Raw genomic sequence first — 22,711 nt, forward strand, 5'->3', positions numbered from 1 at the left:
CTTCCTTAATTAGAGGTTTCGGGTTAGAGCCCTGATATGAAAAAATCCTTGGTAGGAAGAGATTCCATCCGAATGAAACCTACGCAGCATGAATTTAAATTAATTGGACTATAATACAGGTACCAAAAACCGAATAAAAAATTTTAAAAAAAAAATTGTAGGACTAGTACTTCTACTACTGTAGTTTTTAGTTGAGATACGTCAGATTTGTCCCATAATGTTATTTTCTTTTTCTCTGCTGAATTACTGTACAATTATCAATAGTCAACCATATTGCAGAAACTCAATTAAATTTTCATGTAGGGTGTGTTTGGTACGATGTTTTTTGAAAAATATTTTTTTATTGTTCCTTGTTTGATTATAGTTAAATGTTGAGAAAATATTTTTCATAACAATTTTTTTTTTTTTTATTTGAGGGAAAATGACTTTCCTCATGGGTCAAGGGAAGTGATTTTTTGAAAAATGACAAATGTAACTTATGTTCCCATCCCAACAACACTAGTATTTAGTTTCTCAAAAAATTCAAATTACTCAAAAATATTTTTCAGTGTACTTTGCTTCAATTTTTCACTGCTTGAAATAAAAAATAGTGAAACCTGAAATTTTTTATTTTTCAATGTTCGTTGAATGTATTGTTATTTTCATATGCATAGAGGAAGACTTACCTATGTTACGTTTGCTAATTGCATATTTCATTTTGCCATCGATGTAGCTTGTTTCACAAGGTTAAATAAGTTTGTCGTTCCGTTGTATTTCTATTGATCGTAGTATTTTGAGATTGTCCTAACAAAATATTGAAAAATGTTTCCTATATTTGATAATTAGTAGTTGATTAAATTTAGTGATTATAATATTTTAATAGTCGATATTGATATTATTTGTTATGCTTAAATTAGTTTTACAAACTGTTGAGTTGCTTGGGGCACTGATATACTAGTTGACAGTTAGTAATATTTTCTAAAAAATATTTTTTCACTCACCATCAAAAACTAGAAAATATTTTCTACTCACCAATCAAAAACTATAAAATATTTTTCGAAAAAAAAAAAATTTCACTCGCCAATCAAACGTGAGGAAATAAATAGAAAACCAACTAATTTTTCAAAAAACTTTTTCCAGGAAAACACTTTCCATGGAAACAAACACACCTGTAGTTTGAAAAGGCCAAATTTACGTGGGCTAATTTTTTTCTAATGTGTTATTTCCATGTAGAATTATCGATGAATGAAGAATCCACTATTTTTTTTTCATCTGATGTTTGATGCTAGTATAAGGATCACGATTAATCTAAACTCGTGCAGCTTAAGATTATCCCGTGCTCCCCAAAAAAGAAAAAAATTCATACATTGAATCGAAATTTCTATGAACGAATCATCTCATGTAATAACTGAAAACGTTCTAGAATGATTGGTCGTTTGGTGTGAGGTATAGGTATAAATAGTATCGAAATAAAATAAAGTATTATTTCATGTTTGGTTTGAAGTATTAGTTATAACCGGATTATTTATTCCATATTTACACCATAGTGATGGAATAAGCTATCCTATATACATGATGGGATAATTAATTTTGGATTATTCTGAGATAACTAATATTAAAATTAATTATTTCGAGATAACTCTTTCTCAATCAAATCAAACGATCCCTTAATTGCTCTATATTTAGAGGCAGTCGTCAGTTCTCTTTTTCTTCTTGTACTAGGAAGCATACTCTATTAGGTATTGAAAATTAATGAATTCAAATAAAGTAAAATTTCGAACATAGCATTTGATGATACATAATGAGATAGACAGTTCAATTAGTTACTGGCAGTAATAATATATCTTTTCGGGTGAAGAAATTAATTAATTAGTTAATGGGCATATATATATACATTGGATAAAGGAGAAGAGGAATCCAATGCAGTATATACATGCATGGAAAAATGTGAAAAGAAATAATAGAAAAAAGATCAAGATGGCCCTATTGAAGAATCCTATGGAACTTAATTGGATTTCTACCCCTGATTTTCAATTGACGAATCATTTAAAAAAAATAGGGAAAAAATGTACCAAAGTAACACAAATCATAAACTATAACGATTAAATTGTAATTGTGTACGTGAAACAAATTTTTGCTTCATATTGCTCGGACCAAAAACCAAATATATAACATTAATGTCATAATTATGAAAAAATTGAATCGAATTTTATCCATTTCAATGTTGCTAACGCGTACTTCGTTCATCTAGTCTTAATTTAAATTTTAATAAATAAATATAAATTTATAATACATAAAATGAATATATACTAACATTATTATTCGCTTGAAATAACATTTATAATTGATATCAGTACTTTTAAAATTTGAAATAATCAAAATGTCAAATAAATATTTTATTTATTGTTTTTACAAAAAAATTTAGCAGTGGCGGGAATCTTAAAAAAGAATATTTTGGAGTAGCGCCAACAATGAGCCCGGAAAAGGCGGTGATACTCTACGACTGCTTTCTCTTGCCTTATGGCACTCCGATACCGTAGATGCTCGCCACGTGTCAAACGTTACAAGATCAGTCTTTCAGTAGGCGTTTGGTTGTATAATTTGTGGCATAATTTTAATTTCAATTAGTGATGTGAAATCTTAAATTTAAAAAAAAAAAATGAGATTTAAAATAAGTTGCGATTTTAATCTTTTAAAGTATAAAATTTGATTCATAATTTTATATTAGGAAAAAAAAATCATACTTGACATGAATAAATTGTTAGTATGATATAGAAAATTATGAGTATTAAAGAATAGCTAGTATGGAAAAGAATGTATTCATTTTCGAGAACTAATTTAAATTTATATCGAAGCAATAAACTACAACAGTCATTTCACACAAAAAAAGCTTGGAGTTATCAATGAAAAAAATGTTGTCTGGCTCGAAATTGTTTTCCATACATGGAGTTAATTACTTATATGGTCATTAAGTTGATCAACTCTAAAATCTCAATTTTTTAAGATTATATTTTTTTACAGCTTATCTTCTTTATTCGTAAAGCTACAAGCAGAGCCATTTTGGAGAAGATTCAGTTGAACTGAACCTAATGATAAACATGCATTAAGAAATAAAAAGGGAAAATTTCACAAGTAGCAATTCTATAGTCGTAATTATAATTTTTATAGCAATAATTTCATAATTATGAAAAAGTAACAACTTATATTTTGTATTTAAATAAATTGTTACTATAAAAATACAAATATAATTTAAAAATCAGTTTCCATTTTAACTCCATTCAGTTATGAATAAATAGGGAAAAAACCGTCCCTTAAATTATGCAACATTTAATTATAAAGATTCTTTTTTCTTATAAATCTCTTTTTAAATCACCATCATTATTTTCCAACAACATTATTCAGAATTCAAAAATGTTTTCCATAATCAGAAACACAAAGCAATTTCAAAAAATAAAGAGACGGCAAAATTGTTGATCATCGTCTAAAATTTTGATAAAAATATTTGAAAAAAGACAACGCTGCAAATACAACGTAGGTCCGCCCCTGGCAAACGCTTTGTATAACCAACTCTACACACTACTAGCTTCTCATATTGATGTAGATCTGGCCTGTAAATGCATTCAAATTGAATATCAATTAACAAATATTTTTACAGATTGGTAGATGGAACTGTGAAAACAGACAAGAGGCATCATATACTTTTACAGATCTTATTAAAAAATTTCAAGAAATTCTCAAACAGAATGAAGCAGAGAGTAAACGTATGACTGTACACGTATGACGGTATGATGAAATACATTTAATTGTGTTATATATAAATTTGTGTTTTCATATATTGTATGAAATATATATACATTAATAAAATTTGAAAAAATTCATATGTTGTACTGAAAAATACATATTCAGACTTGTAAAATACATATGCTGAATTGGGAAAAATACATCTGTTAAACTAGAAAGTACAAATGTCAAAATGATTTATATTTTTTTAATAATTGATCTTTTAATAATTTCAGGTTATACCAGCCTCAAAGTATGTCTATACAATCCACGACAAGGAGAAACATTTTATTGTTTGCCTTAAGGAAAAAAATGTTCCTACCATGCATTTTAATTGGACGAGATACCGTGTGTGCATGCTTATGCAGTACTTGATAGGAAAAATTTTAAGAAGGGACCATATTGCTCTGACCTATACAAGCCAAAAACAGCATTGAAAACGTATGATCTTTTGATTTATCCTCTACCAATCAAAGATGACTGGATAATTCCACAGGACATATTGGATGGGACAGTTTTACCACAAAATACAAACGACCCCCTGAAAGACCTGTTAAGAAGGATCATGAAAAATCAGGAAGAGATATACTCGAAAAGAAAAACAAAAATAGTTATAGTTCATGTGGGTTTAAAGGTCATACTAGGCGTTCATGTAGGAAATAAAATAAATGATAAGTTTATTGATGTATTTAGGCAAAAAATTGTTTTTGAATTTTTTCATTGAAAATTAATTGAATCTATATTTTAAGACAAATGTTTCATGTTATAGAATTTGTTATAGTTAAATTGTTGTAGTTTATTAATACCAATATATACATATTGTATAAGACATTTAATATCGTTGATATAACCAGTAAAAGATTACAAATCTTGACATATACATATAGAACCTACTATTCTACCAAAATACATATTCTACCAAAAGATACTGCGTTAATGTAATCAATACAAGTGAAAAATACATATAAAGGCATATTACACCTAATTAGAACAGAAAATACATATGTATTATTCTAAAACACATATGTTTCATTCATACATATATATGTGTTATTCATACATGCATATGCATAACAAAAAAAAAAAATACATATATATTATTTGTAAATGCGAACCATATGCATTTCTACAAAAATACGTATGAATTAGTCATAAATACATATGCATACTGAAAAATACATGTGCAACACTGAAAAATGCATAATCAAAACGTAATATGGCTAACAGTTACTTAAATACATATGCACACTGAAAAAATATAAATATATTATTCATAAATACATATGCATCATACATATATATGCAACTATAAAATAAATGCATAACAAAAAAAATACATATATATTATTTGTAAAAGCGAACCATATGTATTTCTGCAAAAATACATATGAATTAGTCATAAATACATATGCATACTGAAAAATACATGTGCAACACTTAAAAATGCATAATCAAAACATAATATGGCTAACAGTTACTTAAATACATATGCACACTGAAAAAGTACAACTATATTACTCATAAATACATATGCATCATACATATATATACAACTATAAAATAAATATATATTATTCAAATATATTTATGCAATGTGGTAAAATACATATGTACTATCCCTTCATATATCTATAATCAAAACTGAAAAATACACGTGCAATTTTCATAAATCCATATGCAAACACTGAAAAAATAAATATTCAAAACATAATTTGGCTAACATTTACTTAAATACATATGCATGCTGAAAAGGTGCAAAGGCATCATATATATAAAACTATAAGATAAATATATATCATTCCAAAATACTTATGCAATATTATTCCAAAATACAACAGTTACTTAAAGTAACCACAAAAAAAATCTATTTTATAAGATTGAACATCAATAGTCTAAAAATAACATAAAAGAAACATTAACATATCAACTTTCAACATTAAAGTAGCATATGAAAATTAAAAAATATTCAACTAAATCTTTGTCCAGCTAAAGTTAACTATTGTCCAATACAATAAATTTAAAATAAACATCAAATTTCACGCACTTCAATGTCTTCTACCATCCCGATTTTCCTATAAGACCTCATTGATGCTTCATCATCACTTTGTGCCTTCTTTTCTTCTTCTTTTCTCGAACCATAGTGCCACAGAAGTGAAGCATATCTCGTGCAAAGAAGATTTGGGTCAAAGTCAACATAAGAAACACCTTCAACAAAAGTAAGACACTCAGCATATATCACCATATATACACAATCCGTGTAAATACATTTATCAATAAGTTAGTAACTGTTATATACTGAAAATATACATATATACAAATAATTTGTTTATTAATTACTTACAAGCTGCCACTTGATTGTTGAGGCAAATCATCAACAAAAGAAACGTCAAATAGATCCAACTTATTATTGAATTTGTAATTTGGATGGTTGTCAATGCGTGAATAAAATACAAATTAGCAAATTTGACCGCATCTTCATCATTTTTCTTCCCTCAAATTTTGCCCGAAATAGTCGCAAATAATTCTCTTTTCTGAATATAACTGGCAACATCAAAATATTGCTCAATAATTCTGTTTGAAAGATCCTCATCAAACACAAAATTATCCTTGTTTGAAACATAATTCAAACCAGTAACCACGGCAAACTCTGTCGGACTGAAATGAAGACTAGTGCTATTTGCACGAATGATTATGGCATTTGTAAAACTTTTCTTGGTCTCAAAGAGACATAATACATCTCCCTAATTGCGCTTGAACCACACAATTTTTCTTCTTCATAAAGACACCAAATATACTATTTTTACGAAATATCTTGTACTACTCCTTCGTTAATATTGACTTAATACGATCTTCAATGCTATTGACGGTGTGACATTTTATATGTGGCGCAAATTTTGACAATACTCTTGCCATGTATATTTGATCACACAACACTTAAAGACCACAAAGATACAATTGTATGTCTAAACAGTGCCACATATGTATTTACAAAATACATCTTAAAGGTACATTACAATATATATACAAAAATCTAACATATGTATTTTATAAATACATAACTGGTCCGAGTTTAAATTATCAAACATCAAAATACATATCATAGTTATCATCTAATGAATAACAAATACAACTGAACATCAAATACAAATATTAGCATTAACAATACAAAATTCATATCTAACCGATAATAAATACATATCATGTAATTCCTAAAATACAAATTAAATACAAATCTTAAAAAGTAACAGATACATATCTTCATAATAGCAATAACAATTCCATATCTTATCAGTAACTCTCACATAAGAACAAAATAAAACAATGCATATTTAAAATACATATATGAATATATACTCTATAAACTATAAAATACAAATAAAATAAATTACCTCCTTCACTTTCTCTTCTTCAGATTCATATCAGATGAAACAGGAGTTACAATTTTACTAGGTTCTCCTTTTTCAATTGACTTCGTCTTTTTCACAGTTTTTTGAATTTTTGTGGATTTTGGAGATGAAGATTTTGACGATGCTTTCGTTTCATGATTTCCACAATCTTTTCCAAATCGTTACGCTGCTTCGATCTCACCTCTTCTATGCTAAAACCTCTACTCGACTAAATATTAGTAGAAATCAAGTTAATTTCTTCATCTTGTGTTAAACTAAGACTAAAATAGGATAGTTCATCAGAAACAAAATTCACCGATGAAATACCTCTAATTCAACTACTACCTTGTGCAAATTCTGCCATTGCCATTATAACAGAACTACGTAAATTTTAACACAAAAAAATATTCCATACAAAAAAACGCAGAATAAATTTAAAGAAAAAAAGCCAAAAAAATTGAATGTATGAATTATATGAAAAATATAGCATTCAATAACTATAATTTGATGGGGAACTATGTCTATCACGATTGTGAGAGAAAAATGCGGAATTTGAAAAAAAAACCCAGATAAGACGTTATATTGGAGGGAATTGAAATATAGGCGTGAAAATGGGGAAAGGTTAAAAAAAGGGCAGTAGACGCACTTATCAATAAAAGGGTAAAAATATTGCTACTTGTGTTACATCTTGTAATTTTTGTAAAGTGTTGTTATTAATTGTTATTAAAGTCTTAGGTATGTTAGTTTCTGTAATTTTTTCAAAAAAAGTTGAAAAAGACAACGTTGCAAATACAGGTATCGATAAACATAGCCCAAACATGGCCCGTGGCCCAATTGAATTAAAAGTCTGCACTATAGAGGATCATTTTGGGCTACAAGAAATAAATGGATTTAGTTGGGTCGAACCCAAACATAGCCCATGGCCCAATCCATGAAAACTTGAGTGGGCTGGACGGCTTAAATGAATTTGGGCTGAATTTGTCATCACTACACGTATGTGTGTGATTTAGATTTTAGACCTGTTTGGCTATGAAAATGTTTCACTTTTTTTCATTAAAGGAAAAATTACATCATACCATAAATTAATTTATCATAACTATTTAAAATCTTAATCCTTTTAAATAATTATATAAATCACTGATTTTACTTAGAAGCTCGAATACATGATTAAAGAATGTGATGGATTTGTGTAAAATTAAGAGATGTATCCTCAAAAATGTGATGTATCCTCGTGGAATGTGATGAATCCGTATAAACTTAATTGATTTTTCAGAAAGAATATGATGTATACTAAATCAGAATTTTTTAATAACTTAAAAAGGTTAGAATATAAAATAAATGTAATTAGCTTCAAAAGGTTTGAGATTTATATAACATTTCAACAGGTCAATCTTTACTGTAAGAAAAAAGTCCCAGTTATTATTAGCAACACAAGTATTGATTACACATAAACCAATTGAAGTTGAGGAAAAATAAATCACAAGAACGAGCAGCAGCTGGGGAAGAAAAAGAGGTCAAAGTTTATGTGATTTAATTTCGATAAGTGCAATATGACAAGTAAAAAGAATTTGATTTCGATAAGTATAATAGGACAAGTAAAATGGAACAAAGCGAATATGACTCAATACCGTATTAGGTCAGGACAATACTATTGAAATTAGCCAGACCAATTATTAAGAAATGTATGTCCATCAACTTTTTTCGTCATCATATTGTGTGTAAGCAAATGCATTTAATTTTTGATATTTTATTTTTAGAATGTTTTTATGTCAAAGTGACAGTCCACGTAACATTTGAAGGAAGGCCAACTAATCACAACCAAATCAATCAACTGGACTGGAGCCAACAAACAAATTCTCCCAACGTTAATAATCTTCAACCTGCAAATGTTCAATTATTTCATTGTCTCCCCCACATGCACAACACCCTTCCTCATATATTAGACATGGTAGCTCTGATCAGAGTCAGGTTCATTTCCGTTTGAACTTTCAGTCCATGCTTCAGTTGAGCCTAAATATGAAAGGGGAGTCTAGAGTCCCGCATTGGTTGAAGACATGTGGTTTCCTAACTTTTTAGATTGAATCAGATTCACGCGCCATATAGCTGCGAATCATGTTTTTTGAATTTCATCTCCAGAAATGCAATTAGGAGTTCTTCAACATAGGAGATAAAAGGGGCAGTTCGGGTTGACTAAACCTTCTGTTGTGTACGGAAAGAGCTGGACCACGAGAATCTATTCTATTGATACTTGATAGATGCATCACTTGTTACTTAATGGAACACACGAGTGAGAACAAAGTAAATTGCAAACTACTTAAAACTCAACTACACTACTACTCCATCTTAGTTGAAGTTTAGCATCTTAATTAATATATAGCTTGTTAGTCCTTAAACAGCAAAATAACTAGCATGTAACAAACTATATGAGGATCTATTTTAATCTGTCCTAGTCTAGTTTGATTCGCGGCAAGAAACCTCTATATGATGATCTATTTAACTAGTCTATGAATACGCGTTCTCCATATCAATGAGTACATAATTTCAACAAGATCAACAGAACTATGTTTGAGCTGTGAAGATCCATCTTAGCAAAAAAAAATACATAAGTACTTTGTGATCATAGTGCAGGGAATGTTCTGTACAATTTTATTTTTTGGCAGGGGGAACATGTTTCCTCCTCTCTGCCAACAATGTGACAAATATACAGACAAGTAATCAAATGTTACCTTTTTCAGCAACTGTTATGAACAATAAACAGCTATTATAATTAGCTAAATCATTTTTCAAGCAACAACTTCAATGCTTTTATGTGATGCCCATGTCCTAGCCACATCAGAAACCTTATTTCCCTCAACATGTAACAGTCTTAAATTTGGTGAATTCAACACAAAGAACTCAACACCCTGTGCATCCATCCCACAACAATACATTACATCAACACTTTGTAATTTCTCGCAACACTTAGCCAATGAAACCATAGCTAAATTTGTCAACTTTTTGCAACCCCTCACCTTCAGTTCATTCAGATTGTTGCAGGATACCAGCATTGATATGAGTTCTTTATCAAGTAACATGTCATTAAAAGACAAGTCTAATTTCCTTAACCTTTTCAAATCCTGTCCTAATGTAGTCAACAAACCAGATTCTCTTTCCACTACATCACAATTTATCAAAGCCAATTCTTCAAGGCCATTAGCCATAGCATTTCCAAGAATCTTTAAGCCTTCACCAGTAACAAGACAGCAACTTTGTAACCTTAAACTCCTCAAACTCCCTAAATTTTCAGCAGCAGCTGTCAAATGATTGTTGTCAAGATCAAGAGGCAACCTTAAATCAAGATTCTGTAAACTAACACCACATTTACTTTGGCCCAAGAAATGAAGCAACCCCTCCTTGCTACCACCATCATAAAGCAACAAAGAATTCAACATAACAGAACTCTCAGCCAATTTCAACAAAACCCCATCAGCAATCCCCCTACAAGTTCTCAACTCCACTTCTTGAAGACCCTCTAGACACTCAAGAAATGCTAAAAAAGAAGCTTGATCACCAACCCCTTCACAGCTTTTCAGCTTCAAAGTTCTCACCTTTTTGCAATTCCTCCACAAAAAACCAACCCCCTTATCGCTTGATTGTATTCCAGTCAACAGAAGACTCTCCAAATTCAGCTCACAAGGTCCAACAAAATCCAACCCCCCTGAATCCAATTCACCTGAATTTCCAGCTGAATAAATGGACAGTTCTTTAAGAGACTTAAAAGGGGTGAGCCACAAGAAACAAAGAGGCCTAAAAAGAGTGACAGCAAGAGAAACAAGATTAGGACAAGAAGCAGAAAGAGAGAGCAAGGACAAACTAGAAACAGGACAATTCAAGAACCGAAGATGCCTTAATTTAGGACAAGAAGAAGCTACTGATAAAAGCAACTGATCAGAAGAATCGACAGTGGATGTAACAGTAACAGAAACAGTAGACAAAAAAGGATGAAAACGGAGAAAAGAAGTAAAAGAAGGGAGAAAAGGGGGTTGAATAAAGCATAAAGAAAGAGAAGTAGTTGAAGAACGAAGAAGATAGAGCCACTTTTTACAGACTAAAGAAACAGCGGCGGAGGAAGGTGGTGGTAGGCGGCGGAATATTTCTTGAACAAGTTCATCACACAGAATTGAATCCATTTTTTTTTTCTACTGATGGAAGAAAGAGAGGCACAAAAATATTCTTGATTCTCTTCTATATAGGATTGTGTTGTGTCGATGTCTTTATTTACCAACCACTCGTATTTTTATTTTTATTTTTATTTTTCGCTTTCATTTGCTTTTGGTTGTGCTGTATTTTTCTTGTCCTTATTTTTCTCTCTCAACCTTTATAAATTATTTTGTTGATCTTCCTTTTTTAAGGACCTTTTTTTTTTTTTTTTTTTGATTGTTTTATCTTATGTTCGGTATCTATATTAGAGCCTCGATTAATTTAAATCACATATTATAGGGATTATTAAGATGATAGTGCTCCCAACAGAGTTTTTTTCATATGCAGAGTCGAATCCTCAATCTCTAATTAGTGGTGAAACAACTTCATCCACTGCATCACAATTCATATTGTTCATTTTTTAAGGACTTAATAAAGAGAGTCGGCAGCTGAAATGGAACAAACCCACAATGCCAAGTACTTATTTTCCAATCATGTGTTCATCCATATTCAGCAATTGTATGATGTTTGATTAATTTAAATTCATATTAGATAAAATATATTTGAAGAGTATTTTATAGTTCGTATTTTAAAAAAATTATATTTAAAACTTGAGATAAAAATGATTAGAAAAAGAGAGAACATCATCCGTTGCATCATATTTTTTAGAGGTCAAAATGCCGAGTTATTATTAGAGTAAAACGATAGTGAAATTGTCATTTTCTTAAGCCCACCCATCATTCTCTGTTACCTCTCTTACTAACTAATGAATAATCACATATAGATTTTATTCATCACTCCTTCTGTATCATTTTACATGAAAATGCTATCTTTTCATTAATTGAACGATTTTGAAATTATCATTTTTAAAAGTTTTAAATCACTGATTGTGCTGATTTATATAATTTAAACGTGTAATTTTGTTTTAGAAATATATATCAAAATTATTAGTCAAGGTTAAATATTTTAATCTTCATATTTCAAACTTCTTCACATCAATTGAATACAAGGAGTAATATACACGGAGAACATAGAATATACTACTCCATCTATTGTTTTTTTTTTTTTCACTTAGTGGTAGTGAGTATTTGCCTTATTTAATCCAAATAGTTATTGATAATTTTTCTCTTAAATAAAGTAATATAAAAAATATTTCATACTTAGCGTATTTAAACTCTATTCCTGCGCATTTTATCACTTAGGACCAAAGGGAGTATTTTCAATAGCAAAAAAGGACAAAAGTGATACTAAATAATTTCTCATTTCTTGATACTTTTAAATTCATTTAAAGGAACACAAAAGTGAGAACAAAGTAAATTGCTAATTACTTAAATTCAACTGCACTACTACTCCATCCTACCTGAAGTTTAGCATCTGAATATACTCCATAAACAGCAAAATAACAAACAAATTTAATCAAGCACTTTCTTAATAAATGCATGGAAAATTAACTTGTTTTATTGGGAAAAAAAGGCAATCAAACACTGTTTAATTCTGAATGAAAAAAAATAACTATTTGAGAATCTATTTTGAATGATATTCAATCTGATAGAGAGTAAAAATATTGTATCGTAAACTTTGTTTTTTCTTTGGTTCACATTTGATAAAAATCTACCAAAGACTTTTGAAAGATTATTTGTTGGTCAAATAAAGTTGCTATCAAAGATTTTGTTGTAAAATTCTCAAATTCACATGCAAATGTTGAAATTTACATCTTCCATTAACATCATGGATGACATCAATAAATAGGACCTTCTTTCTCATTCATAACACACCATATTGAGAAGATTTAGTTATATTTGTTTTCTTCTTTGTGTAGAGTATTTGTGAGAGAGTTGTTTTGGGAAATACTTTGAGTGGACCTCTTATTTGGAGTAATATTTGTGAGGTTATTCTCTTGGGTATTTAGGATATAATAGTATTTAATTACTCTAATTTTGTACTCTCTCTCTTTAGTTCCATTGGTGTATAGTAAAGTTGCTCCTCCTTTTGGTTGTGGATATAGATCAAGTTGACCAAATCACGTTAAATTTGTGTCTTCTTTATTTTCTCAACTCATCGTTATTACCATCAAATATAGAGCAAAAGGTGTACGGATTAGTTGTGCATAAACTTAAAAAAACCATAGCACAAAAAAATAGAAATTGACGTATTTAATGTGGTAAGCGATGATGCAAACCACACGGTCTACACCTACTATTCATTTGTTTGTATCGAATCGTCTCCATCATCTACTCTATCGCCCCCTCACGTTTGGTATGTTTGGCACGTTTCTTCACCACCTTCATTTTATCTTACTCGTATTTGATCCGTCTCAATTTATGTGACATCATTGAACATAGTAATTTTAGATGTAATTATGACATAATTAGTGTAATTCTATAAGTAGGGTTCTGAAAGAGAAGAGTGAGTGTGTCTTATCCTTATCTCGTGTGATGGAGTAGATTATACGTGGATCTTATCTCTACTTCATCATATGTTGCTTAGTTGTAAATTAAAACAATCTCCATTAAGTCTAATATGAGAACTTCATCACTTATAAATATAAAGATGTGATTTTTTTATTATTATTAATAATAATTTGGAGATGAGGACGGGGTAGAAGAAAGCTGGAAAGGAAATTCAATGCAAATCTAAATTAATCGGTTCACTCAATTATAAATATAGAATAATTAAATAAAAAAAAGGATGGAAAATTGAGTGATGGGACACTTGCACTCTGAGCTCATAAAATAAGTAATCGTTTGGCCATGAAAACTAAATTTTTTCAGAGTTGAAGTTGAAATTGGAGTTGAAGTTGTGTTTGACCATGTCTCTTTTGAAACTTTTTTTTTACTTTTGAAAAAACTTTTTTAAATATGATTTTATGCTCCAATTTTTACAAACTATCAAAATCACCCAACTTTTACAAATTATGCAAAAGGCATACAACAAACAACAGCATAACTATCCTAAAATCTTTCAGTGAAGCGAGAAAATTACAAAGAGTGTCAGCTTATGCAATTCAAACTGATTTGCTTTTAAATCATCTCAGTTATTAATAGTTACCGAAGAAGATTGAGTAAACTGATTAATTAAGATTGGAGACAGCGAATCAGCCTATAAAATATACGCATAAATGAAAGAGATAAATTTGTAGTCCATTAATTATTAATAATACTTTTATCATCTAATCATTTTTACATAAAATTAATAAGTAGTTTTAGGTATAGCAAATCATTTCCTGGGTAGAAACAGACATACATTGCCCATGAATGTGAACGAGTGTAAGCAATGGATGTTTCTATCAAAAAAAAGGAGAGATTAGTATAAATGAGTAGTCATCTTTAAGTTTCAAGAAAAAAAATAGTAGTTTACAAATTGTGAAGGCAAACCACTTACCAATAATATACGTAATCATAAGTACGTACACCGCAAATGAATGAGAATAGAATACAAGTGCAAATGAATGAGAAAGTGTTTTTATTTGTTTGTTGATGGTTAGTTATAATTATAAGGAGAGTTTTATGTAAAAATTTAAAAATTTGCGGGTTATATGTAGTAATAATAAAAGTTGGAATTAGAGTTAGAAAATTGTGAAAATACCAAAAACCTGTTTTCCTTTTCAGAAAAAAAATTTGAAATTATTTTCTGAATTTTCATGATCAAACACCACAATTTTCAACTCCAAAATTTTTTTTCGAAAAAAAGAAAAAAAATTCATGGCCAAACGGGCCCTAAAAGGTACCAGAACAATGAAAAGGAAATGACCTAATGAGATATAAGGCAGTAATTCTTCTTTTATCATACCAAACAGATTATGTGCTTTAGTGGCCACATTTTGTTGATTTTCTTTTTCATTTGGAGAGAATGAAATGATAAAAAATTTAAGGCAAAAAAGAAATTACTAACATGAAAAACAAATGTAAAAAAGTTTTCATTATAATTCTGTAAAAGTTACATCCTTTGTCGTTGTTCGATTAATATGAGACATCTCACTCACCTTGGTTCAATGACATATATATAAATAATAATTTACTCATCCAATTTAGTTGTGGTACCTCATCTGATTTCAACCCAACAACTCCGTGAAATATGCTAAAATCATTATTTTATCTAAAAATTACACAAATACACAACTTATATTTTTAATATTACAAAAAATCTCAATTTCCTAAATATATTATAAAAATTACAATATATACATAAAATGTAATGTATATGTCGGTTATATTATGTATATTAATAAAAAAAAGAATAAAATAATTTAAAAAATAAAAAAATATGTAATTACTTTCAAAAAGATTGATATTTATGTTATTTATATATATATTTTTTAAAATATTGTATGATTAGAATTCAGAAGTACAAGATTCTATAAGTCACTAGAGAAAAAAACTCATTATAGACCTGAAGGGGAAAGTCATTCTAGAACATGGTCCTACAGCACAGTATTAGGGCCATTAATTCCACAAAATAATATATCATAGAGATAAAAAGGATATATAATTAAGAATTTAAGTTTTATGCATTGATCTATATAAAATATATTATATTATCAGATAAATTTAATTTACTATTGTAGATTATTTATTTATTTATTTTTTAAAAAAAATTATGTGAATAATTGGATAACCTACAATAATAAATCAAGTTAACTAATAGTATAAAATATTTTATACACTAACGATGCACACAACTTAAACTCTATAGTTAAATGCAGTAAAAATTTTGTTATGTTTGGAGTCTTGAGAAAAAGTGAGCCACAAAAATTTACAATATCAAAGAAATACTTTCTTCATTTCATTTTACTTGTTTTAATTTGACATTGTATATTGATTGATAAAAATTATTAATAACATGATTTTTTTTTTATAGTATCCTACCAAATGATGTTTACATTTTAATTTAGAGAAAAAAATAATTAATATTAAGGATAAAAAAGGAAAAAGAAAATTGTCTTGTCTTAATTAATGAAAAATGACAAATAAAATAAAAAATCAAATTAAAAAATTTGGGACGAGTAAAATGAGACGAAGAAAATATATAATAATAACTCAGATATTTTTAAATATAATTTATAAGCTAGAAGCTAAAAGTCATAAGTAGGGGAGATTCTATTTTTGACTTTTGACTTATTTTTATATTTTTTTGACCTAAAATCGAGTGGTTAAAAATACTTTCTAGTTTTGCCACACACTCCTAGAACTTAAAAAAGTGCTTAAAAAGTTAAAAATACTTAACAATAAGTCGATCCAAATTCTGAATTCACAATGTTTATGAGACCCAAACCATTTTCCAGTAGTCACGAAGAGCTACTTTGTCAAAACCTTCTAATTCACCCTTACATTTGTGCGGTGGTGGATAGTGACGGAGATAAAAATTTTATTGAGGGGTTCAAAAGTATACGCATGAACTAATCAAAAGGAATTCAACATCTACTATATTCATAAAAAATAATTTCAACCTTATATAAATTGTATAAGTTTTTTATGAAAGAATTCGGATGAACTCCCTCGTTATATGTTTGCTCCACCCCTAATGACGGATGAAGAATTTTCATTGAAAGAGTTCAAAAAAAATAAATATAATACTTAAAATTCAAACATTGAATCTCAGGGTGAATTTTGAATTCCCTCAAACACTACCTAACCTCTAACCTTGTGGAGGTTCAAAATCAATAAATATACATAAAAGAAATTTAAAATCACCTTATACAGTGTAATTTTTTTTGTTATGAGGGTTAACCCCTTCGGCACCTTCAAGATCCGCCCTTGCATCTACGATTTATTTCATTTCACAAATTGATAAAAATGCAGGTTGGTACAATCTTCTAAATTTCTCTGCAATGAAAATGCGACAACAGAATCGGGTCGCTGTTCATAAAGTAGACTGCAAAGTGCTGAGTGGCTCGATTGATGGGATTTTTTAATTAATGTTTGTCTTTTTAATATTTCATTCTATTTTTCACTCCCATCAGTTGTAGGACGACTTTTTCTCCTCTCATTAACCTCCAACACCAAGGTATGTTCCTTCTATGTACTTCAAAATGTTTCTAAAAAATTATTCTTTGTCATTAATTACGAATTTTCAATTAAATTCTGCACTACAATCTTGAATTTCTAAGAAAATCCATATTTGAGGTTCAGTAGAAGTTTTTGTTATTTTTTTCTTCAAAAATTAAATCATTTTTCTTGAGTGTTTGGATCAATTAAGATATGCAAGGCTATTCTCTACATGCGAAAACATTATTATTCTTCCTCACGCTACGTTCTTTAGGTCTACAAGTTCTCCTCAAGAATATGTTTGGATTAAGTTATGTTCTTATTATTATGTAAATTTTTCTTACGATTAAAATTCATGAGTCATGATTTTTCTATCAAATTATGACATTGTATAAATAATGATATATCTTCAAAATTCAAATGTTATGATATTATGACATGATTTACATGATTTAAAATTTTTAATATGTGAATCATGATATATAAAAACTTAAGATTATAAGTCTTCGTGTTGAACTATATATGAACATACTATGAGAGGAATAGTATGTCTGCCTATATGACAAGTGTTGAAACTACATCTGCCTACAATTTAAAAATTGAGTTTATATGTAGCTCATATTAATCCATAAGAATTTTTATTTAAATATTTTTTAATTTAATATGTTATATAGTTATAATATAAGTAAAAATGTTTAATTAGATAAATAAGTTATAGGAAAATAAACAAATAATTTAAAACTTAATAATAATTGAGTTAAATTATGAATCAGTTTTTAACGTATTTAACCTTACTTAACTCGTTTTGATTTAAAAATAACTTTTAAACAGATCAATAATCTATTTATTTATCAAAAAATTAGTTCATTTGACATATTCAATTTTCATCAAACCCGTCCCAAAACCTCCCTAATCTCAACATCATAACCCAAAAATATTACTAATATAATTCATATATGCATCCTCAAAATCAAACCGACCCCAAAGTATTTATTTTTCCTTAATTAATTTCCCAAAGTAAAGATTTTCTGAAAAAAAAAAATTTTAAAAATCGGGTGTATAAAAAGAGCTTATTATTATTATTATTATTATTATTATTATTTTATTAGTGGAGATGATTAACCCAACGTTCTGTAATCAAACTATCTAGGGTTTGGGTATATAAAGGCGCCGCCAACATCCCTCTTCTATTAGATCAGAACTCCCAATATTTTCTCGTTGAAGCTACTTTTTTCTTCTAAATGGAGGAACAAAATGGTACTTTAAATGGTGTTAAATTTGAGCTGGAGGAAGAAGAAACTAATGACGACCGAACTACTACTCCCGACCATCAAAACGACGCCGGCGCCGGTAACCGCGCTTCTCAACCACTCACCGGAGATGGTGCTAGTCCTGGGTATTTTATTCTTACTCTTTTCTCCTTTACCTTTTATACTCTACCATTTTTATAGCATCCTTATTAGGACTTACGTTTTATTGGTATTAATAACTTAACCTGTGTTATTAAAGGCAAATCGATTAAATATATGTATATATATATATATATATATATATATATATATATATATATATATATGTATGTATGTATGTATGTATGTATGTGTGTGTGTGTGTGTGTATTTTCATATAGCCTTGGTTCCCGGGCCAGCTTGTGTGCACTTCTGACTAATTCCACCAAGGTTAGAACAGATAGCAAGAAATGGAACCTGTGTTATTAAAGGCAAATGGAACCATAGGCCAGACCCTTGGGTGTGACAAAAAGCTAGTTAGTAATGACTTATTAATTCTTAATTAAACTAGATGAATAAATATGTTTATGATTAGGAATATAAATTTAGAACTTGGTACGAAAAAACTAGTCAATAGAACTTTGAAGCTTCATCATTGAGTCTGAAACAGAGTTTTTAAGATGTTTTTTGAACTTGATTTTAATTATTTTTCAATCTTAGTCCCCGTAATTGTTGATTGTGTAACTTTTTTGTTGCGTTACGCTTATATTTCTTACATTTTTGCTTTGCTCCTTGGGTAGAGGTTGTGGAGGACACAAATTAGGGTAGAAGGTTAATAGGTGGCAGTGCAATGTCTTGTTGATCTTCCATACTAGTATTGTCGATCTTCCATACTAGTAGCTGTAGTATTGTTCTTGTAGTTTCTTGTCCTTTGATTTCTGTTACTATGATTGTTGTACTTTGACTAACATATCGTTTTTGTTATAGTGCTGTTACTAGGTGTTGTTTTTGTAATTGTTTGTTGTTTCTTGACTGTTTTTCTTGAGTCAAGGATCTATTTAGGATTTTCGTTAAGGGGGTTCAGAAGTAAACATACAAACTAATCGAAGGGGGTTCAGCATCTACTGTATATACATAAAAATAATTTTAACTATGTATAAATAGTAAAATTTTTCGCCGAAGGGATGACCCCCCTCGGCCAAGTGTAGCTCCGCCCCTTTCTATCAAAAACAACCTCTCTACCTCTGAGGTAGGGGTAAGGTCTGCATCCACTCTACTCTCCCAGACCCCACTTTGTAGGACTACACTAGGTATGTTGTTGCTTGTCTGCGCTTTTCATTTTGACAACATTGTAACTTTCTGTCAGTGAGAGTTGGGAATACATCTTTCATATTTTATTTTGTTTTGATTTGTATTGGATGAAATTTTAACTTAATGACAATCTTCTGTGCCTTTTTGAATTTCTTCCAATTTGAGGTTCTCCTCGTAGGAGTTACTTAGTTGTTGGTTGGGCATTCCTCACTGTTTTCATAAAATGTTATCCTATTAATCAAGCTGCTCATGTTGTTGCATTAATCAATGGATTTGGTGTCCTTGCAGAAAGATATTTATTGGGGGTTTGGCTAGAGAGACGACTTCGGGTTTGTTGATTACCATCCTCTGCTTTGCTCTTCTGCCAAATTGATTTGCCTTGACTCTCTTTCCTGCCTCTAATGTTGCATGTATGTCTGCAGCTCAATTTGTCAAGCACTTTGGTAAATATGGTGAAATTATCGACTCCGTGATTATGAAGGAAAGGCGAACAGGACTGCCACGCGGGTTTGGTTTTGTGACTTATGCTGACCCCTCTGTGGTGGATAAAGTCATTGAGGATGACCATGTTATAAATGGAAAGCAAGTAAGATTACGTTTGCCTTTTATCTTATTTCATTCTTATACTTAGTAGTTTGCAATTTTATTTCCCTTTTATTTTATTTGGATGGAAAAATTTGGGACCTCATGCTGAGTTCTGATTGTGTCAGGTGGAAATCAAGCGAACTATACCTAGAGGAGTAGGAGGTTCCAGCTCAAAAGATTTCAAGACGAAGAAGATCTTTGTGGGCGGCATTCCAACAACAATTACTGAAGGTTATATTTGTGTAACTAGAAACTGATCCCCCCTTCCCTTTACTTGATAGATTCTTCTGAAGCAAGTCTTTGTGGTATTAAGTTGCATTCTATATTACAGATGAATTCAGAGACTTTTTTTTATCCCCTTCCCTTTACTTGATAGATTCTTCTGAAGCCAGTCTTTGTGGTATTAAGTTGCATTCTATATTTCAGATGAATTCAGAGACTTTTTCTTAAAGTTTGGAGAGGTGAAAGAGCACCAGATCATGCGTGACCATTCTAGTAATCGTTCTCGTGGCTTTGGATTCATTACTTTTGACACAGAAAAATCTGTTGATGATATCTTGGCTAATGGAAACAGGCTTGATTTTGTTGGAACCCAGGTCAGTATATCTATAGGTATTCTAATTAACCAGTGATACCTTTTCTAGATTGTTTTGTTAAACTTGTAAAGTTATCAAGCTTTTCTCCTTCTTCTTCTAACATGATTTTGTTGTCCTGTTGCATCTGTGCGTATTATGTTGTTTCTTTATGTTTTAAGCTTTTGACAAATGTCCTTAATTTGAAAGGCATTGAGCGTATATTCTTTTTTCTCTTTTCTTGAAAAGAATGAATAGAACCTACTGCAAAACCCAATGGAATATCAATGATATGTATTGGGCAGCAATGTTTCAATGTTTGTTATGCCCATGTACTTCTGTATCTTTCTTCAAACTTATCATTGGGTTGAGATGCTTAAGTTGCATTTACTGTATTTTGAGGCTCAAGAACTTGAGAAGTGATCTTGTTATCCACGCAATCTTAATCTTAGTGATGATGCTCGATTGCCGTGATGAGTTTGAAAATAATGAATCAAGTAAAATGAGTAGTTGAACATTCATCTGTTGCATTATTATGTGATTTTCAATAGCCTTTTGAAGCTTGGTTAACCGAGCAGTTTGCTATTGGCTAATAGGTGGAAATCAAGAAGGCTGAGCCTAAGAGACCTAATGCGCCACAATCAGCCCCATTCAGGCGCCAAGGTCCTCCGAGAGCTGGATTTGGTGGTGGATTTTCAGACTCTTATGGTGGATATGGAGACTCTGGTTTTGGTGCTGGTCCTTATAGGTCTGGTGGCCCCTATGGTGGTAGATCCGGTGCATTTGGTGGATATAGTGGAGCCGGAATGGGCGGATATGGAGCGTATGGTGGCAGTGGTGCCTATGGAGGAGGCGGCGGCTTCAGGGAGGAGGCTTCTTTTGGGTATTCTAGCCGTTATGGTGGTGGAGCCTTTGGTAGAGGATATGATGGTGGCTACGGAGGGCCAGGTGAAGGTTATGGAGGATATGGTGCTGGTAGTGGTGGATATGGTGCCGGTAGTGGTGCATATGGCAGTGGATATGGTTCTGGTCTTGGCGGTGGATATGGAGGAGATGGTACCGGAGGTTCAATGTACGGAGGTAGTAGGGGAAGTTACGGTGGTGCTGGTGCTGGTTCTGGTAGATATCACCCTTATGGGAGATAGGAAGTGAGATGATGTTGAAGGAGCAAAACTGAGAATTGTCTTTGGCTTTGGTGATTTTAAACTTTAACGACCAAAGATGTACACACAATCAGCTAGCATGTCTGTTGAGATCTAAATCTTGTTCTTTTTTCTTCTCGAATTTTCAATTAGAAATTATTCTAGTTCTGTTAAGTGTACTTGCTCAATTCATATACTGGTTTCTTTGATATCGATTGGTTTATCAAGGAACATATTCACCCATGAAACCCACAGCACTTTGCCCCAATAGAATCCACATGTGTTGTCAAAATTAATCTTCATTTGTCAAACTTGTCTCTCTTTTTTTTCCTGTGCCAAATTTGCTGGGTTAGGAAAAGTAAAATTTGCTTTGATGGGTTATAGGTGTCAATGTCGAAAGGATGATTTTTCATGCTGCGTCGTGTGTTTGGTATCATTTGTACTTTGGTTAAAAAGTAGATTCAGAGACGAACATGTAATAATAATGTATTGTGTTGCGTCTTTCAATTGCGGTATTATCAATAGCAAAAATCTTGTACGTGTCAAAAAGATAAAAAAACAAAA

General features: G+C 30.4%; 2 protein-coding genes across 2 annotated transcripts; one reads left to right on the forward strand and one right to left on the reverse strand.

Annotated features, from left to right (window-relative positions):
- Window positions 1-9,928: 9,928 nt before the first annotated feature.
- On the reverse strand, window positions 9,929-11,314 carry LOC107860679 (F-box/LRR-repeat protein 4). The gene has a single exon (XM_016706124.2). It carries the CDS (start codon window positions 11,312-11,314, stop codon window positions 9,929-9,931), a length of 1,386 nt encoding a protein of 461 aa, XP_016561610.1.
- Window positions 11,315-18,181: 6,867 nt separating this feature from the next.
- On the forward strand, window positions 18,182-22,356 carry LOC107860681 (heterogeneous nuclear ribonucleoprotein 1). Its single transcript, XM_016706125.2, has 6 exons — window positions 18,182-18,704; window positions 20,137-20,177; window positions 20,271-20,434; window positions 20,559-20,664; window positions 20,860-21,029; window positions 21,602-22,356. The coding sequence occupies exons 1-6, from the start codon at window positions 18,550-18,552 to the stop codon at window positions 22,148-22,150; spliced, it is 1,185 nt and encodes a 394-aa protein (XP_016561611.2). The 5' UTR covers window positions 18,182-18,549; the 3' UTR covers window positions 22,151-22,356.
- Window positions 22,357-22,711: the final 355 nt, after the last annotated feature.

Source organism: Capsicum annuum, chromosome 2, assembly GCF_002878395.1.
Source record: "Capsicum annuum cultivar UCD-10X-F1 chromosome 2, UCD10Xv1.1, whole genome shotgun sequence".
In the NCBI taxonomy this organism is placed as follows: domain Eukaryota; kingdom Viridiplantae; phylum Streptophyta; class Magnoliopsida; order Solanales; family Solanaceae; genus Capsicum; species Capsicum annuum.

Excerpts from the sequence above, each read along its gene's own strand:
- LOC107860679 (XM_016706124.2), bottom strand. The coding sequence starts at position 11,314 with ATGGATTCAATTCTGTGTGATGAACTTGTTCAAGAAATATTCCGCCGC.
- LOC107860681 (XM_016706125.2), top strand. The coding sequence starts at position 18,550 with ATGGAGGAACAAAATGGTACTTTAAATGGTGTTAAATTTGAGCTGGAG. Across the intron at positions 18,705-20,136 it reads GGAGATGGTGCTAGTCCTGG|AAAGATATTTATTGGGGGTT; the intron begins GTATTTTATTCT and ends GTGTCCTTGCAG. Across the intron at positions 21,030-21,601 it reads TTGATTTTGTTGGAACCCAG|GTGGAAATCAAGAAGGCTGA; the intron begins GTCAGTATATCT and ends ATTGGCTAATAG.